Below are 19,544 nucleotides of genomic sequence, written 5' to 3' on the forward strand. Positions count from 1 at the left end.
AACTTTCCGATTTTGGCGCTGTTTATGCGCATATTTTCGATTGAACTTGAATTTCATGTTGGCGCCATTTTCACAAGCTATACTTCATTTTTCCACTATGAATTCATTCAATAAATTCCTGTGTATTCATCCTGTGTATGTTCAATTTTTCCACAATATATAAGCGGAGGCTTCATCTTCACTAGAAAAGCCTTTACTGACTTTCTGAGCAACAGTTGGAAAAATGACAGTAGATGTTTAATCATTTTACGTTCATCTTTAAAATTGAATGAATACCTAATCTCAACAACCCTCCAAATCATGCTCGAGCTTATATTCTGAGTTCAGAAAAGTTGCCATAGGTAAATTTTAGTCATGTTAAAAATAATTATGGCAGGCGCCGAAATTCATCATGTTGTTGATTGAGCTTCTAATGATCTTACAATAGGTAGATATAGGCATTGAAAGTGTAGGAGTGCTAATCCGCAAGCAAAGCACCGCACCTTCACTCCATGCTGTTGTAAAGATTGTATGTCTGCCATTATTGTAGTGAAACAAATAAAGAATCGGGATATACTTATGGGAATTCCTCCTTCAAGATATGATCAAAATAAGCAGATATTGATAGGTCAACAATGTATCGCTGAAGCAGAAGCGTCTAAATCCTCTTGAGGCAACGGACGGTGACAATCTCAACAAACTGGTGACGCTTCACAAATTTTGAATTTCCACATTCCCAGAGACACGCGCTGAAATCCTGTTTCTCACCCCTCTTTCCGACTGCTCTCCGAGTCCATGACCCAAGTAGCATTTTTCAACGGAAAAATCGCGATTTTATCGCCGATAAAGTCGCGATTATCCTCGATTTTATCGGCGATAAAATCGCTAGGATCATCAACATTTGAGCGATTATCCTCGATCTTTTCGCGATTTTATTGCGATTTTATCGGCCCGAAAAAATTGCGATTTTATCGCGATAAGATCGAGGATGATCGCTCAGATGTTGATGATCCTAGCGATTGATAAAATCGCCAAAAAAAAGGGGTTAAAGTTGTCAGCCGATTGCCGTTAGGTTCAGCCGTCAGGTCCTTTGACGAAGACGAGCGTAAAATCCCCGGAGCCTCCGCGGGGATTCGAACCCCAATCGCTACGGTGGAAGGCCAGCACATTGTCACTATGCTATGACCGCTATATGACTTGCGTGTGCGAATTGAAGCCTCTTATACATGGATCGGCGCTTCGCAACCTCACAACTTATGTCTTTGCGTTGACTGACACCGATTTTTCATTGGATTATTTTTTTTTTTTTTTTTTTTTTTTAATTTTCCTTCCTCTGTATTTTATTTCATACCTTGAAATACGGTTGGTAAAATAAGGTTCTATTGGTAATCTCATCATTCTGTCTCTGTAAAATTACCAATAATAGTGAGATGGCAAAGTTACCGATGGACCTTGGGAAAAACGCCAATAGTTTTTATCGACTGTGGTAGAATTACCGGGATAAAATGGTAAAGTTACCGGGGATTGATTACCAATAAAAGTGGCATTCTTACCTGAAAAAATCAGTAAAAATACCGGTTTTCAGGTAAGCTTACCAGTCTGTCTTTGTAACATTATACTAATAATTGATAAAAAAAAATGAGATGGTTAAGTTACCAACGGATCTCGGTAAAAACGGCGGCGGCGGAATAGAAACATCTTTCATGCGTCATTCATGCGTTAAGGAAAAATTGCAATTTATTGCAATTTTATCTCTATAAAATCGCGTTCGATAATATCGCGATTTTGTTGCAATTTATCGCGATTTTTCTCCCGATAATATTGCAATAAATCGCGACGTCGATAAAATCGCGATACATTCTCCAATTAAATCGCAATTTATCGCGATCACTGCTACTTGGGATATCTACCTATTGTAAGATCATTAGAAGCTCAATCAACAACATGATGAATTTCGGCGCCTGCCATAATTATTTTTAACATGACTAAAATTTACCTATGGCAACTTTTCTGAACTCAGAATATAAGCTCGAGCATGATTTGGAGGGTTGTTGAGATTAGGTATTCATTCAATTTTAAAGATGAACGTAAAATGATTAAACATCTACTGTCATTTTTCCAACTGTTGCTCAGAAAGTCAGTAAAGGCTTTTCTAGTGAAGATGAAGCCTCCGCTTATATATTGTGGAAAAATTGAACATACACAGGATAAAAGAGTAATACCTAATAATTTATTGAATCAATTCATAGTGGAAAAATGAAGTATAGCTTGTGAAAATGGCGCCAACATGAAATTCAAGTTCAATCAAAAATATGCGCATAAACAGCGCCAAAATCGGAAAGTTTGATTTCCCGCGAAAGTCGGGTTACAGCGCCCGCATAAACCCGACGGAGGAAACTTGCATTACAAACTCGGGTTTCGTGAAACCCCGGTTTCAAGCCTCGCATAAACGTAGCTACTGTAAAATAAGGTTTCAAACACAAATTTCGGAAACCTACATTTCGTTAGTTCCGTATCGTTTATGCCGTGATTTGAACCTTGGTTTCAAACTCAGGTTCAAGACCAATCCACACAGGTCAGTCATTTATTGCGCAGCTTTTTTGAAATCCACTCCCCCGCCCGGCCCTAACTCGCAGCACTCATTGTGACGTACTATTGAGTGCTCCCATAAGAAATACATTGTATGCACTCAATACTACGTCACTGCGCAGTAGAGTACCAAAATTCGTCCTCGGGAATGACTGACCTGTGTGGATTAGAGTCCCTTTATACCCAGAGTTACGACAACTCACTTTTGGTTGGGCCAGGATTGGGCTGAAAGTGGCCTAAAAAAAAATCCAATTCTGATTGGTTCTCGCTCATGGAGGCCGAAACTAGTGCACCAAGATGGCGGTACCTCGTATGTGAACAAGAATAATGAAAATATTACCTAATTGTGGTTTATCAAGAGTAAATTGTTATTGCCATCGGTCCAAAATGAAAATAGATTAAGAAATTATTCACAAACCAATCTCATTTTCTTTTTAATTGATCAATTTGTTGATGTTGTTGTTTCTGTGTGACAGACATCGCAGGATTCCTGATCCTTATCCCCAATATCGTTCGTTTGAGTGCACTAGTTTCGGCCTCCATGGCCAGCCAAGGTCGGCTGCCAGTCAGCTGATAATCGAGTTGTCGTTACTCTGGGTATAAAGGGACTCTAATAATAACGGCTGGGGTCAGGTCGCCACTCAATTTTTTACTTGTTTTTATGTGTTTTTGCAGCTGAAAATTAGAGTCCCTTTATACCCAGAGTAACGACAACTCGATTATCAGCTGACTGGCAGCCGACCTTGGCTGGCCATGGAGGCCGAAACTAGTGCACTCAAACGAACGATATTGAGGGATAAGGATCAGGAATCCTGCGATGTCTGTCACATAAAAACAACAACATCAACAAATTGATCAATTAAAACGAAAATTAGATTGGTTTGTGAATAATTTCTTAATCTATTTTCATTTTAGACCGATGGAAATAACAATTTACTCTTGATAAACCACAATTAGGTAATATTTTCATTATTCTTGTTCACATTCGAGGTACCGCCATCTTGGTGCACTAGTTTCGGCCTCCATGAGCGAGAACCAATCAGAATTGGATTTTTTTTTAGGCCACTTTCAGCCCAATCCTGGCCCAACCAAAAGTGAGTTGTCGTAACTCTGGGTATAAAGGGACTCTAGTTATTATGAGTGGTTACGTGATAACGGCTGAGGTCAGGTCGCCACTCAATTTTTTACTTGTTTTTATGTGTTTTTGCAGCTGAAAATGAGCTGGAAGCAGCTCGAAACGTCTTACCTTTTAGTGTTTCAATAATTTTTAGCCTTGTTTACTCGTATTTTAATTAATTCTCCTTCTTTATTTATTTCCACCTTAATTATTTAATCTGGAAATATTGAACCACATAAATTCTACTGAGAAACTAATTCTTGAATTCTTCGGAACGTTTCATCCCACAAAAATCTGAAAAAGAAGTATTCTCCCGCCGAAAATCTGCTGAAAATAGCCAAAATTTCAGTTTTGGTTCCTAGTTTTAAATGCCCATGGATTTTCCCGCCAATGGCGCTCACAAAGCTACTCCACAGATTAGTCCAGATCGCTAACATCCAATCTAGCCAATGCTTCAGAAGCGTGAGTAATTTTGCTTACAGGTTAGGCAACTTTAGAAAATTGATGGCACTACCAGTAGTGAAAGAACTTGACCGGATCGAGAGAAATTTCCTATTGAATCTGATTATAAAGCTTGAAAAAAGTATAAATAGTAATGTGTAATAATGGTTTTTGATCAAATAAGATTTTATCAAGTACTGTTATGCTAAGTATTCTGTTTCAATATTCTTACAACAGTTGGTAGCAATTAACTTCTCTCATGGGGGCCTGGCGGGAATTCAAAACTAGGAACCAAAAGTCTCATTTTGGAGGGATTTTGCTTTAATTTTCGGTTTCTAAGGCTTTAAACTTCAAAAATATGATATATTATAATCTGCAAATTTTTTCAATAATGTTATCTACTCAGTATACTGATGAACTCTGATTTGTTTATTTCCACCGATAAAGCACAAAAACATAGCCCGATTATACGAATAAAGAAGGAGAATTAATTAAAATACGGGTAAACAAGGCTAAAAATTATTGAAACACTTAAAGGCAGGACGTTTCGAGCTGCTACCAGCTCATTTTCAGCTGCAAAAACACATAAAAACAAGTAAAAAATTGAGTGGCGACCTGACCCCAGCCGTTATTATGAGTGGTTACGTGATAACGGCTGAGGTCAGGTCGCCACTCAATTTTTTACTTGTTTTTATGTGTTTTTGCAGCTGAAAATGAGCTGGAAGCAGCTCGAAACGTCTTACCTTTTAGTGTTTCAATAATTGTTAGCCTTGTTTACTCGTATTTTAATTAATTCTCCTTCTTTATTTATTTCCACCTTAATTATTTAATCTGGAAATATTGAACCACATAAATTCTACTGAGAGACTAATTCTTGAATTCTTCGGAACGTTTCATCCCACAAAAATCTGAAAGAGAAGTATTCTCCCGCCGAAAATCTGCTGAAAATAGCCAAAATTTCAGTTTTGGTTCCTAGTTTTAAATGCCCATGGATTTTCCCGCCAATGGCGCTCACAAAACTACTCACGCTCCTCCGCCGATGTTAGCGATCTGGACTAATCTGTGAGCTACTCACGCTCTTCCGCCGCGATCTGGACTAATCTGTGTAGAGAATGGGCCGATCAAAGATTACGAAAAACGTTCAATTTCTGTAATCTTTATTCCCGTTTGTGACATCCATGAGCTGAATTGTCTTGACTCTCAGTATAAAGGGACTCTAGTATTTCGGGCATCTTGGAATTTTTCATAGAGTATCTATAGCTTTGATGACGTCATTGGGTACAGCGACGTTTTTATCCTGTCGATTTTCTTGAAAATGGTGTAATTTAAGGGAAAAAGTCATTCTATAAAAAGTGCTTGAAATTATATAAAGAGTTGATTTGTAAAAAAATCGGACATTATGGTCCGTTTTTACAGCGTCAACATAACCCTCAACGAGCGTCTTGTTTACATTGATGACGTAGGTGGGTACAAATCCTCAAGATGCAAACACTTGGTATCACTTTTCTTGATCACTTGGTATCACTGGCTGTCATGCAGTGATCCCAGGCGTACGGATATTTCCGTGCCGCGCGGACCTTCCCTATAGATGCGTTGTTAAAGTCCACAACTGCCCAACGAAAATTACCCGCTGAGCGTTGAGCTCAACGAAAGCGTTGGTAAATTCTGGTGGATTTACCCGTTTTCCAAGATGGCTGCTCAGCAAACTGCCCAACAGCTCAGCGAGGTTTTTGGCTGCTGTGGACCGCTGCCGAGTTTGCTGGATCGTTGTAATGTTATTGTTTACATCCACAACCGCCATTTTTTCGCACTTCTTCGCCACATGTTCGTCACCAGACTGACTTGCAATTGCTTATAATCGTTAATTGCGTCAATTTCGGAGTAATGTGGGTGTTAATAAGATTTTTAAATGTTAAAAATCTTAAATTTCAATAAAACTTAACCTCCAAATCCGCAGAATCCAACGGGAATTTAACAACGACGCCTCGATTTTCTCCCGTCTGTTGAGCTGACGTCGTCGTTGAGATGACGTCAATCCTGCTAAGATTCGGCCATTTTTGTTGGGCAGCAAAAGTAATTTAACAACGCACCTTTCACCCGCGCGGACAGCGTACGGACAAAAACCTTATGGGAAAAACGCTTCCCTATCTTAAAATATCCGTACGCGTGACGTCACAGAATGACGCTCAGCCAATAGCAGCACGGAGAGCAGTAGAGCGTACGGATCTCGCACACGGAGCACCGGGAACACTGCTGTCATGTGTCATTGTCATATCAGTAGTCTCTTGTTTTTTTAATACTTGTTTCCGTTGTTGCTCTGATTGTTGAAGATGAGCATACCTTTGTGAGAAGTCTATAATTTTCTTCTAAATAATTTGCTTGGTACTCAGGAGGATCGCAAGGATGTATTCATTGAAGGCAATACACGATTTCACCGAACTGTCCATCAATAGTCCGATGTACAGAATGAGGAATCTCCTCAAAAGAGGTGTCTCACCTGTGGCAGCTAAAATGACCGCATCTGTCCCTACTAGAGATCAGCAGGTATTATAACTTGTATTCTTTCACTAAGGATAGAGTTCTTTAGGCCCCTTAATCAGTCAGAAATCCAACGCCGTTGAAAATTTTGTGCTAGAAGCATTAACATTTGGAGTAGGATAGCCGTGAAGTCCTCAGATATCCATATTTGATACCAAAGGACCTGGCACACCTCTCATGCAAAGCTGCGCCATGACCGAATGCTAATTTTCTTATGTTATTCGACTCTTCTCAAGATGCTGATCAAAATTTATAATTGCGCCAACTTTCTACGATGCCCTGTTTTCGCAAAGAAATCGCCGAGAAGATTCAATTATTCGGCGATAGAAAGCCAGAAAGATTCCTTATTTTAGTACTCGATTGACAAGCGGCTGTGTGTCAACAAGGAAATCATGGAAACTCTCGCACCCAGCAGCAGTCTTATCTCGGATTCCGCACGCCGTTTTGCTCGACCATCCAAATCAGATTCTTGAGGAGCATAAGAACAGGAAAGTCGGAACGTCAACCGGACGAGAGCGAGAGGGAGATAGCCCCAGAGTCGGCAGTACAGATGAGATGGACATGCGCTACGTTTTTTCCTTTTTTACATCAGGCCTGTTCTCTAATGCTTTGTTCATTTTTATTCATTGTTGCCGAATAATTGAATCTTCTCAGCGGTTTTTTTTGCGAAAACTGTGCATCGTAGAAAATTGGCGCAATTGTAACTTTTGATCAGGATCTTCAGGAGAATCGAATGACATAAATAAATTAGCATTTGGTCATGGTGCAGCTTCCCATACGAGTTTTGCGGGGTCTTTTCTGTGAAGAGTATGAAACTCCATGCATTGGTGTATGGCTTTCCGTCCTCTAGAGCTGCTAGTACAGGAGCAGTCTGACTGCTCCAAAGATCTGCACCAATTTAGAAAAGTGCTCCCTAGTTAACTCTATTAATGGCATTTGAAGAACTGGGTGAAGAAAAGAATGGATGCTAGCAAGGTATGTTGCTAGTTGGTGTTGACATGAGTTATATCAATCTGAATGTGCCAATCATCAGTTGGCACTTAGGCCCTGTCTCCACGGGACGTTTCGTGGGATTTGTCCCAGGGAAAAATCTCACTTGCGAAGTTGGGAAGTATATTGAGTTAGTAAATACTAATCACAGTACCGACTAGGGTAGGTGGGGGTAAGAGTACGCATTTTTTGGTTTATCCCGTATTTTCCTGACCGAATCGACTTTTAAGGCGGGAAAAGTGATCAGGCACCTACTGCAAGCCCTCGCGCACAAATGCCCTGCGTTGTCCAAATTTAATGGGGCAAAAGTACGCAGGTGAAATTTGTCTTTTAAAAACATCTCCTGGGCTCCAAATCGCTGTTAAATCCCGGAAAACGACTGAAACTGGTCTCAAAGGGTGCCAATAGTGCCTAACCACTTTCACTGAGAAAAAAAAAATAATTCAGTCTCCACAAGTTCCCGAAAAATTTTCGAAGTCAATTTTTTTTAAACAGGAAAATAAAAAAGTGTAATTGCCCAAATTGAACAAAGGAACATAAAACTTTATTAAGATACTTAGTAAGTTGCCTATATCTTCTATTTCGAAGGTCCTATACCCCCCTCCCCCACTTTGGGCGCGTACTTTTCCCCCATTCTGGCTGCGTACTCTTGCCCTATTTGTAAACATTGGACAACATAAACTAAAACTTAGAGCCCAAGGCGCTAGGTGTGAAAACAACCACGGATTATTAAAGTCAACACTATAACACTTTGATACAGTGTCTGTCAGATTTTCTCCATCAACTATTTTACTCACAACAGACAATACAATTATTAAAAAAATCGATCTTTTTCGCATGAAAAGTGAACTTGCCTCATAATTCCGTCAAAACTAGAGTACATTTATAGACAGAGTATGGCCATTTCTGTTCCGGTTTTTCATTGGTCGCGAGCGAATAGGCTGACACTATGCTCTTAGGGCCGTAAATATACAAACAAGATGGCTGTTATCAGCAAGCAAGATTGAGGTTATGCACATCTCACATCCTCCTGTGATTAGAGTACCTATATTCCTATTATAAGAGAGTACCTATTATAAGAGAGTATGGCCACTAGGTCCTATGGAGAGGCCACAGATTAGTCCAGATCGCTAACATCGGCGGAGGAGCGTGAGTAGTTTTGTGAGCGCCATTGGCGGGAAAATCCATGGGCATTTAAAACTAGGAACCAAAACTGAAATTTTGGCTATTTTCAGCAGATTTTCGGCGGGAGAATACTTCTTTTTCAGATTTTTGTGGGATGAAACGTTCCGAAGAATTCAAGAATTAGTTTCACAGTAGAATTTATGTGGTTCAATATTTCCAAATTAAATAATTAAGGTGGAAATAAATAAAGAAGGAGAATTAATTAAAATACGAGTAAACAAGGCTAAAAATTATTGAAACACTAAAAGGTAAGACGATTCGAGCTGCTTCCAGCTCATTTTCAGCTGCAAAAACACATAAAAACAAGTAAAAAATTGAGTGGCGACCTGACCTCAGCCGTTATCTCACGTAACCACTCATAATAACGGCTGGGGTCAGGTCGCCACTCAATTTTTTACTTGTTTTTATGTGTTTTTGCAGCTGAAAATGAGCTGGTAGCAGCTCGAAACGTCCTGCCTTTAAGTGTTTCAATAATTTTTAGCCTTGTTTACCCGTATTTTAATTAATTCTCCTTCTTTATTCGTATAATCGGGCTATGTTTTTGTGCTTTATCGGTGGAAATAAACAAATCAGAGTTCATCAGTATACTGAGTAGATAACATTATTGAAAAAATTTGCAGATTATAATATATCATATTTTTGAAGTTTAAAGCCTTAGAAACCGAAAATTAAAGCAAAATCCTGCCAAAATGAGACTTTTGGTTCCTAGTTTTGAATTCCCGCCAGGCCCCCATGAGAGCAGTTAATTGCTACCAACTGTTGTAAGAATATTGAAACAGAATACTTAGCATAACAGTACTTGATAAAATCTTATTTGATCAAAAACCATTATTATACATTACTATCTATACTTTATTAAAGCTTTATAATCAGAATCAAGAGGAAATTTCTCTCGATCCGGTCAAGTTCTTTCAAACCCGGTAGTGCCATCAATTTTCTAAAGTTGCCTAACCTGTAAGCAAAATTACTCACGCTTCTGAAGCATTGGCTAGATTGGATGTTAGCGATCTGGACTAATCTGTGGGAGAGGCTTAGGACCCAAAAATGGCGGTGCTTTGTTTTGGTTTTTGAGGATGGGAGGGGGGTCATTGCCAACTTTTGACGGTTATCACCAACCGCACTTGCTGCCAACCTTACTACATCTAAGATCATTTTTCTCAAAAAGTGCACACGATTAGCCTTAAAAATATGTAAAGAAGTCGCAATAGTGCATTTGGGTAAATTTCTCGTTACGATAAGCTAAGACAACTACATTTTGAATCATTTTGCATTACATTAACTTTATGGCGTCCGCCATTTTTGGGTCCTAAGGGCTCCATTCAGCCTAAGATGGCTAAGCCAATCAGAGGTGGTAACTCCAGTGGCCATACTCTCTCAATATAGGTACTCTAATAAAGGTGAAAGGCGATTTAACAATGTTTTCATGTGTTTTTCGTGTGTTATTCGGAGATATACTAGTTCAAATTGTTACTGCCGCATAATTGAAATTTTTGTCAAATTTAGCTTCCTATCGATGTTACGGTGAGCCGCCATTTTGTTTGTTTATTTACGGCCCCGAGAGCATCATGAAGCTTAAAAACTCGTTGATCAATCAAAAAGCGGAACAGTTTTCCTGTAGTAAAATCAGAGACAAGAGACCCTCCACTGGCCTCCTAGCGACAGGTGGAAGCTTTTACTTAAGTGTCATATTGGAGTCCTAGGAACAACTTAAAAAGAAGAAATTTTGTTGTGTTGTTTCACGGGGGAAAAGCCCAGATGTTTCATTCCTGCGATTCGAACTTGGGAAAAATCCCGTGAAACGTCCCGTGGAGACAAGACGTAAAATTTCTGTTGAATGGTGCCATTTTCTCATTTGACATCCGTCCATTTTTTTCTTCCATATTTCTTTGTACCGTTCTAAGAATTCTTAAGAGGGGGGTGGGGATGCCAAGTATCCAAATCATGATATATCATACCTGTCAAGATATGTAAAAAAAACTCATCCAATAGGGTATCAAATAGCTAAAAATAGGTTTAACTACAATTTAGGATTTTGCACCCCACTCAGAGTTGCTAAAAGAAATTTCATCGAATGAAATTTCTTTTTTCCCAATGAAATTTCTTCCGACCAAAAAAATGTCAAAAATGCTTATTTTTTCTGACAGAATTTGTTTTTATTTTTAAATAGAATAATATTCGTCAATTAGACCAATGGGAGCGCGGTCTTCTCTCAGCTCTTCTCTTCTGGTCTTCTCTTACTCTTTCTCTTCTGGCAGTTGTGGCTCATCAAGGGGAGGGGGACCGGGGACCCTAACCTCAAATTTCAAACTGTTAATTTCTGAAAAAATCATTTAAATTGTTTCGAGGATAGTTCAAGATCCCTCCCTCCCTTTTGTATCAAAAAAGAAGGATATACTATTAGGGGGTACTAGGATTCTTTATAGTCAAGAAATTTGTTTTGCTCCAAATATGAAAGCTAACGTCTTACTTTATCCGTAAAATTTATTTTGGGGTTCAACCGGTACGGCTGTGTGTTCAACCAAAATTTAAGAAAATAAATTCAAAATTATGTTTTTGCTGTTTTACTCAACTTTCTGGGCATTTCTAAAGTTCCCTTTCATGGAAGAATGGAAGGATTTCATGGAAGTTCCCTTTAATGGAGAGGCCGTACCTAGTCAGTTGTGTGATGTCAAGCTAGTAGATATTCACCGAAAACAACAAGCATCTCCGGGTCATCGGTGCATCGATGAGTGAGGCAGTCGCTGCGTGGACCTAGAGTACCTATATTGAGAGAGTATGGCCACTGGGGTTACCACCTCTGATTGGCTAATTGTAAGCCATCTTAGGCTAAATGGAGCCCTTAGGACCCAAAAATGGCGGACGCCATAAATTAATGTAATGCAAAATGACTCAAAATGTAGTTTTCTTTGCTTATCGTAACGAGAAATTTACTCAAATGCACTATTGCGACATCTTTACATATTTTTAAGACTAATCGTGTGCAATTTTTGAGAAAAATTATCTTAGATGTAGTAAGGTTGGCAGCAAGTGCGGTTGGTGATAACCGTCAAAAGTTGGCAATGACCCCCCTCCCATCCACAAAAACCAAAACAAAGCACCGCCATTTTTGGGTCCTAAGCCTCTCTATGGGGCCCAGTGGCCATACTCTCTCAATATAGGTACTCTACGTGGACCAATCAGAGTGGCCCTCGATCGGCCTTGCGCGAGATCCGCCGAAGTTGCGCGAGCGTTTGAATCTGAGTGGAGTAACGATTTTCGGCATTACGCTTTCATTTCCTCGATTTTTAGACAATGTCACAAATGGGTTAGTTAGTTTTCTAAAGTGAAATTTCATCCTCTTTCGGAAAGGTTCTAATGAAATTTTGCGTCAGATCAACCCTGAAAAAGATATCGGCGAGAAATCATCGCGCGGCAAGCGTTCTCCCATAAGAACGCGTGTTCAACCGCGGCCGAGTTTCATCTACTAGTGTGACGTCACAGAATCATAGTTACGGCCTCTCCAGTCTCCATTCTCGTAGGCAACGGTACAAGTTACGATAAGCCCCTATCTTGAATTTTTGGCGTCAGAAAAGGTCCGAGTGAATTTTTGACTGGAATGTTATTTGAATTCAATGACCATAAGTAATTCAGAAATAACTTCTTAGTCGACCAAAGTGGGCTCTTCGCTGAGATTTTACCCTTGCCATGTGGCTAATTCGGCCATTACTGAAAACTGGGGACGATAGCCTAAAAATTGAGGTTGTCATAATAGATTTTCTTTTGTAGACGTCCATGTAGACAGATTAAGATATTGCCCTTACTTCTATCATTTGCCGTTCAACAGTAAGACTCTATTGTCCTGACTGGTTAATCTACATTAGTCTTTTACCAAAGTAGGCACTTAACAACATCATGATAACGTATTATTACATTAAAATGCTGCACTTTTCAGGTCTCTACGTCAACATACGATGTTGTAATTAATGCAAATCCAGACTATGCACCGTATTCTCTATTGGTCTTAGAAAAATGGTGGAATGGTATGATTGGTACACAAATAGTATCATACTGTCATTCCTCGATTGAGAGGCTACCAGAATATCTAAATTTATTCACTCAGAGTAAATTGCCTTCCCAGCAATCAAGACGGAAAATTATGGTCAACATCACACTAATTTGGAAGAAAGGTAGGCATTTCACTCTTGTTCTTACAGGTAATATTAGATGTGGGTGTTACGAAATGTGAGAATCAAAAGAAGAGGGCAAGTTTAGTTAAATGGATTTATTTCAATGCAGGACCACTCAATTAAAAACATAATTCTCAATCCTGGGTGTCGACTAAATTAGGTTGGCAAACAACCAGTACTTTCACTGTGCGTATTCAGCTCTTTCTAAAAGAATTCAGGAACTCTCCAACGAAAAAATCCAGTACTTTTCAGTACCCTTACATTACAATATGCAGGATTGACGCTCTACTGCACTAATTGTTAGTACAAGGTGCCTCTAGTTAAGGTGTGAACTACAGTACGTTTATAGACAGAGTGTCGCCATTCGCATCTTTTTACTACAGGAAAACTGTGCTGCTTTTTGATTGGTCAACGAGTATTTAGGCTTCATGATGCTCTCACGGCCGTAAATGAACTAACAAGATAGCGGCTCACTATAACATCGATATAAAGCTAAAATTTGACAAAAATTTCAATTATACGCCAGTAAAAATGAGCTTGTTCAGTAATTCGTAATTCTTGCATTTTTGGAAACTAGCGAGTGCACATAGTTCGCAGGAATTTTCCCAGACTTTTTTGAGCAATATTAACCCACGAAATTCGAGTCCAAAAGTCCGTATTTTGGGCTCCCATGTAGGCCTTGTCTCCACGAGACGTTTTCATGGGATTTGTCCCAAGTTCGAATCGCAGGAATGAAACTTCTGGGATTTTTCCCAGTTACCGTATCCACGGGACGGGGCTCATACAGTCCTGCGACTAGTTTACGCGGGAAGATAAATTAGTTAAAGTCGAGTATTTAACCGGGATTAAAATATTAATCGCACTCAATTGACAATTAGACACATTATTTTAACTAAACAAATATTAACAATGTAGTAATGATTAAAATATCGCACAATTCGTTTTCACTTCTTCTTCTTTTTCTCTCAGTGGGTCCTAGGGGTACAAGTACCATACTTGGTACTGGGAAAAATATTGATGAACTCAATATTTTTCCCAACTTCGTAAGTGGGATTTTTCCCTGGGACAAATCTCGTGAAACGGCTCGTGGAGACAAGGCCTTAAACGCGCGCCGCTTGGGCCATCTCAAAATGGCGCCCATTCTATCCGTCCGGCGGTGGCCACACTTTTGACCGAGCGTGCCGGCGAGGTACCTCTGCATGCCTCTGCCGCGAGTGGGTCGTATAAACAAACGAAGATTGATAACACCAAGGATCCAAACAATTCGAAATCTCTTAATTTTAATTAATTTAAAACCATTTTCGACTTCAACCAAGCATTTGGCAATAATATTCATCGTATTTTACAACCTAGAGCCACGGCCTATCGGCTCATTTTAAGGTGCATTCTGGAAATCAGTTTTACAAGTCCAATGTCCAAACCCAGACTTTCTTTTTTTACTTTTTCTTGACCATTCTCTTTTCATTTTCGCCTCAAATCAAATGTTTTGCAGTTTCTTTGTCTTAAGTATGTGGTCCCGAATTCATTCAAGAGTTAGAAGTTCACTATTTATTTATTATTATAGCCTTTTGACCTCTCAAGCTACACCGACATCTATACTACAAGCTCCGAGACCTCCTAATTTTGCGAAACTGGTGACGCTTAGTTCCAGCGTTCTACCGGGCCGATTTTCATGATTTTTGCGGCTATCGACGGGCAATTGTCTCTAGATAAGCCAACTCTTTTCAGATTTTCAAAATATGGCCCAGGTTTTTTTTATATTACGAGGTAAAGTTGCGAATTCTCCCATTTAAACAATGTTCATTTATACTTTTTGTCATAGTTCGTTTGAGCGTTCTACCGGGCCGATTTCCATGATTTTTGCGTAGATCGACAGGTAATTGGCCCTAGATGAGCCCGCTCTAATTAGATTTTGGAAATAGGACCCAGGTTTTTTTAAAATCACGTTATAAAAGTGAGTGAATTTACAGAATGCTCCGGGACTGCTACCGCTATGCGCGGGAGGATGCGCAGTGGTCGAAGAGGTTGCGCAGTGGATGTGTAACCTGCGCATCAGCTCTATACTTATCTACACAAGATTCGCACCTCCTCCCTCAAGACGAGCGATGGCCGAGTCGTCTAAGACGTCAAATGCGTCCACTTCGACTACGGTGTGGGTTCGATTCCCGACATTTGATATACTTAATTATTACCTGATTATCATTGTTCGTTGTTTTACTGCAATACTTCATCAAGCAGTCATTCTAAAACGCTTTCTTTTGACTTCAAAAAATTATTTTTTTCTTTATTCATCAAAACCAAAAATTATTTCATTCTACAAGCAAAGTATACATCATATCGTAATTTTTTAGGGGGAAAATAAACCTAACACTGATAGGAGGGTAAAAATAGGGCCGCGAAGCGGCCCATTGATGGCGCGGAGCGCCTTCAGGGGGTTGGGCCGCGTAGCGGCCAGGGGGCGTAGCCCCCTAGTGATCTCATGTAGTTCAAGGTTTCTTTGGCCCAAACCAAGTTATTACACATCTGATGTGTGTCTTATGGCTCTTCGAATTCGCAGTTTAGAACTAAATCAGAGACTACAGTTACTTAATCCAGTTCTGCTCTCTTGTTCAATGTTTGTCATAAGTGTTTGTTTGTGTCTGTTCTTTGTAAGTGACCACTGTAGTGCATATACATAGTTATGCTATTGGTACAGGTATTATTTCTTGTTTTCTACAGTCAGGACTTTCTCTTAAGCGCAATAATTTACTAAAGAAATTCACTTAGTTGCGTAAATAATTTAGTGTATAGATATGGTGAATATGGATATGGTAATAGTTAAATGGGAGCCAGAGTTAAGACACTTTGTGAAAGATTATAAAAAGAAATCATGAGGAAATTTCAAGAAATTTCATGAAACTTCAGGAAATTTACTAACACTCAGAATTCAGGATTAAACCCTAGAAACTTATGAATCTCCTTAAGTCTCTTGATATGCATGTGGTACACTGTCAAAGGGAACTTTAGAAATACCCAGGAAGTTGAGTGAAACAGCAAAAACATAATCTTGAATTTTTTTTTTCTCAAATTTTGGTTGAACACACAGCCGTACCGGTTTAACACCAAAATAAAGAGCCTTATGCAAAAACGGCCAAATCCCCCGTAGCTCCGATTGCTTCCATTTTTTAGTATGCTATTTTACCGTAACAAAGGGCCCCGTTTCTGATAATTTCAAGTCCAAAAAAATTTTCCCGCGCTTTGGTGGCGTTGCCAAGTTGCAACCTTAAAAATTCGATAACTTTTGAACCAATTGAGTTATTGATCTGCGGTTTGCGCTAAAATTCTTTAAAAATTATGAACTTTTGTTTTATGTATGATTTTTGGATGAAACGTAACATTAAACTTATGATTCACCTCTTTTTTTGGAATTTTGATCCGTCGAATTTTACATGTTCGTAAATACCCAAAAAAGCAATTTTTTTATTTTAAAAAAATATGTCCAATCAATTTCTCGTCTGATTCCGCATCTATCGATATGTCATACTTGGCGGGGAGACGATTGGTATAGAAGTTATGACCATTTTTATACGCGGGTTTCGACGCGCCGTACCCATTACGCACCGTTACATAGCCGTCCTGGGCTCCTCGCCGCGTGGCCTAGCGACTGGTTCATCGACTTTATGCAACTTTTTAGTTTTAACTGACTTACTCAAGAGATAATTTGTAATAATAAAGTTTATGTGCCCTGTGATTTGTTGTTCTAACCCATAGTTAATAGCCAGTTCTAAGTGTCAGAGACCATCCAGGCAAACGAATAATTTAGAATAAGTAGAAAATGGAATGTTGATTTCAGCCAAGTGTTTTATGGTTGACAAGAGTTTAAAGACGATTATTTCCAATGTTTGAAATTCAAACAAAATGATATAAAATAATCTTACAAGAAAATCTTTGTTTACGGATCTACGAGTAACAGCCGCCATACACAACGCTTATTTTCGTAGGAATTACAGTAACGAGGACAGTGCAACTGTGGCATTGGACATGTGGCATGGCAAAAATTAACGAGCCAAATCTGATACAAAAAATCGTGGAAACTAAGGGCCTAATTCGAAAAAGTAAAAACTGTAGAAGATTGGAGGAGACCAACTTTCAGCAACTTCAGCTGTGGACTGCGGAAGATATTAAACAATTTTGTGGATCATACCACTTACATCTCGCAAGATCTTACACAGCAGATATTTTTGCTTGCGGCAAATATTAATTTCAAAGCAAGGACAGCTACCAACCAAACTTTTTGGATCATGCAATACATGTTGTTGATCCAGTTTTTTTGAAATGCAGGTTATTGACAAGACACAAATCGCTAAAGATCTACAATGTGTTTATATTAATTGATCTTAATAAACGAACAATGTCATCGGTGGCCACCTGTTATGTAGGTACGTGCATGAATGGAGCCAGAACAATTGGGCACCGTGAACACGCGATCGTCATCATATGGTACCTAGGTTTCAGCCGTTATGCAGGATTCAAGGCACTGGCAGAATATTTGAATTGGCACTATCACCAGATCAAACCTCGCTTAGAGGACACATCCAAGGATGATTCTGACGACGAATGTGGGAATTCATCCCAATAGGTGACGTTTACTTTAAATTCCTTACCATTTTTAAATCATATTAAAAAAACTAGCATAGTTTTATTTTCTCTTGTTTTAATTAGCTTAATCTTGAGGTACTTTATCCTACATTTCACTTTTTTTTTGTAAGATTATTTTATATCATTTTGTTTGAATTTCAAACATTGGAAATAATCGTCTTTAAACTCTTGTCAACCACAAAACACCTGGCTGAAATCAACATTCCATTTTCTACTTATTCTAAATTATTCGTTTGCCTGGATGGTCTCTGACACTTAGAACTGGCTATTAACTATGGGTTAGAACAACAAATCACAGGGCACATAAACTTTATTATTACAAATTATCTCTTGAGTAAGTCAGTTAAAACTAAAAAGTTGCATAAAGTCGATGAACCAGTCGCTAGGCCACGCGGCGAGGAGCCCAGGACGGCTATGTAACGGTGCGTAATGGGTACGGCGCGTCGAAACCCGCGTATAAAAATGGTCATAACTTCTAAACCAATCGTCTCCCCGCCAAGTATGACATATCGATAGATGTGGAATCAGACGAGAAATTGATTGGACATATTTTTTTTAAAATAAAAAAATTGCTTTTTTGGGTATTTACGAACATGTAAAATTCGACGGATCAAAAATCCAAAAAAAGAGGTGAATCATAAGTTTAATGTTACGTTTCATCCGAAAATCATACATAAAACAAAAGTTCATAATTTTTAAAGAATTCTAGCGCAAACCACAGATCAATCATTCAACTGGTTCAAAAGTTATCGAATTTTTAAGGTTGCAACTTCGCAACGCCGCCAAAGCGCGGGAAAATTTTTTTTGGACTTGAAATTATCAGAAACGGGGCCCTTTGTTATGGTAAAACAGCATACTAAAAAATGGAAGCAATCGGAGCTACGGGGGATTTGGCCGTTTTTGCATAAGGCTCTTTTACGTATAAAGTAAGACGTTAGCTTTCATTTACGTATAAAGTAAGACGTTAGCTTTCATATTTGGAACAAAACAAATTTCTTGATTGTAAAGAATCCTAGTACCCAGAGATGGAAAATTTCATGAAATTTATTCGAGTGAAATTTCACGAAATTTTATGAAATTTATTGAAACTTTTGGGGATACCTTTAGGAGGTAAAAAATGCCTAGAAACAGTGATTTTAAATTTTGAAATTTTTCACCCCAAGCCTAAAAAATTCGCGCGTTGCAAATGTTTTGGTTCAGTTTAGAGGTTAAGTTGGGGTTCTACTCTCTAAACTACCCTTTTTGCTCCCTCTTTGTGTCTGGCACCTTCTGAGTAGAGTAGCATAATACCCAGAGTTGCTAAAAGAAATTTCATCGAATAAAATTTCACAAGAAATTTCATGAAATTTCTTTTTTCCCCATGAAATTTTTTGAAATATCCTCATGATATTTCTTGAAACTTCCTCATAAAATTTCTTCTTATAATCTTTCACGAAATTTCTTAACTCTGATAATACCGCAGCATCAACTAAAAGACCATCTGAAACGCTTTCAGACCTCCAAAGGTTTAATCAATAATTCTAAAAAAAATTAATAAATTTCAACTTTTGTGAAATTTATTCGAGCCTTTTGAAATTTCACTTTCCATCTCTGCTAATACCCCCTAATAGTATATCCTTCTTTTTTGGTACAAAAGGGAGGGAGGGATCTTAAACTATCCTTGAAACAATTTAAATGATTTTCCAGAAATTAACAGTTTCCTTCGCTAATGTATTTCTTTTTTGAAATAAGAAATATTTGATAAATAAGTAGAGTACCTGTATTTTTGAGCTTTTAAGTGATCGATTTTGAGATCAGTAAGTAGTCAAGTATTTTACTTTTTCTTAAATCTGAGAGAAAATGTTTCAAAATGAAAGAGTAAGCATTTTGTAAGTGGAAGAGAAGACGAGAAGCGAAGAACT

The 19,544-nt window shown here is 38.6% G+C and overlaps 1 protein-coding gene across 1 annotated transcript in view; it reads left to right on the forward strand.

Annotated features, from left to right (window-relative positions):
- Positions 1–6,380: 6,380 nt before the first annotated feature.
- Positions 6,381–19,544, forward strand: part of AIMP2 (aaRS-interacting multifunctional protein 2) — a 29,219-nt gene continuing 16,055 nt past the window's right edge. The window contains exons 1-2 of the mRNA XM_072306488.1: positions 6,381–6,670; positions 12,771–13,005. Of these exons, the coding sequence (XP_072162589.1) occupies positions 6,530–6,670; positions 12,771–13,005 (376 nt within the window). The 5' untranslated portion in view covers positions 6,381–6,529. The remainder of the gene's footprint in view (positions 6,671–12,770; positions 13,006–19,544) is intronic.

The sequence above is a fragment of the Bemisia tabaci genome, chromosome 1 (genome assembly GCF_918797505.1).
Source record: "Bemisia tabaci chromosome 1, PGI_BMITA_v3".
Taxonomy (NCBI): Eukaryota; Metazoa; Arthropoda; class Insecta; order Hemiptera; family Aleyrodidae; genus Bemisia; species Bemisia tabaci.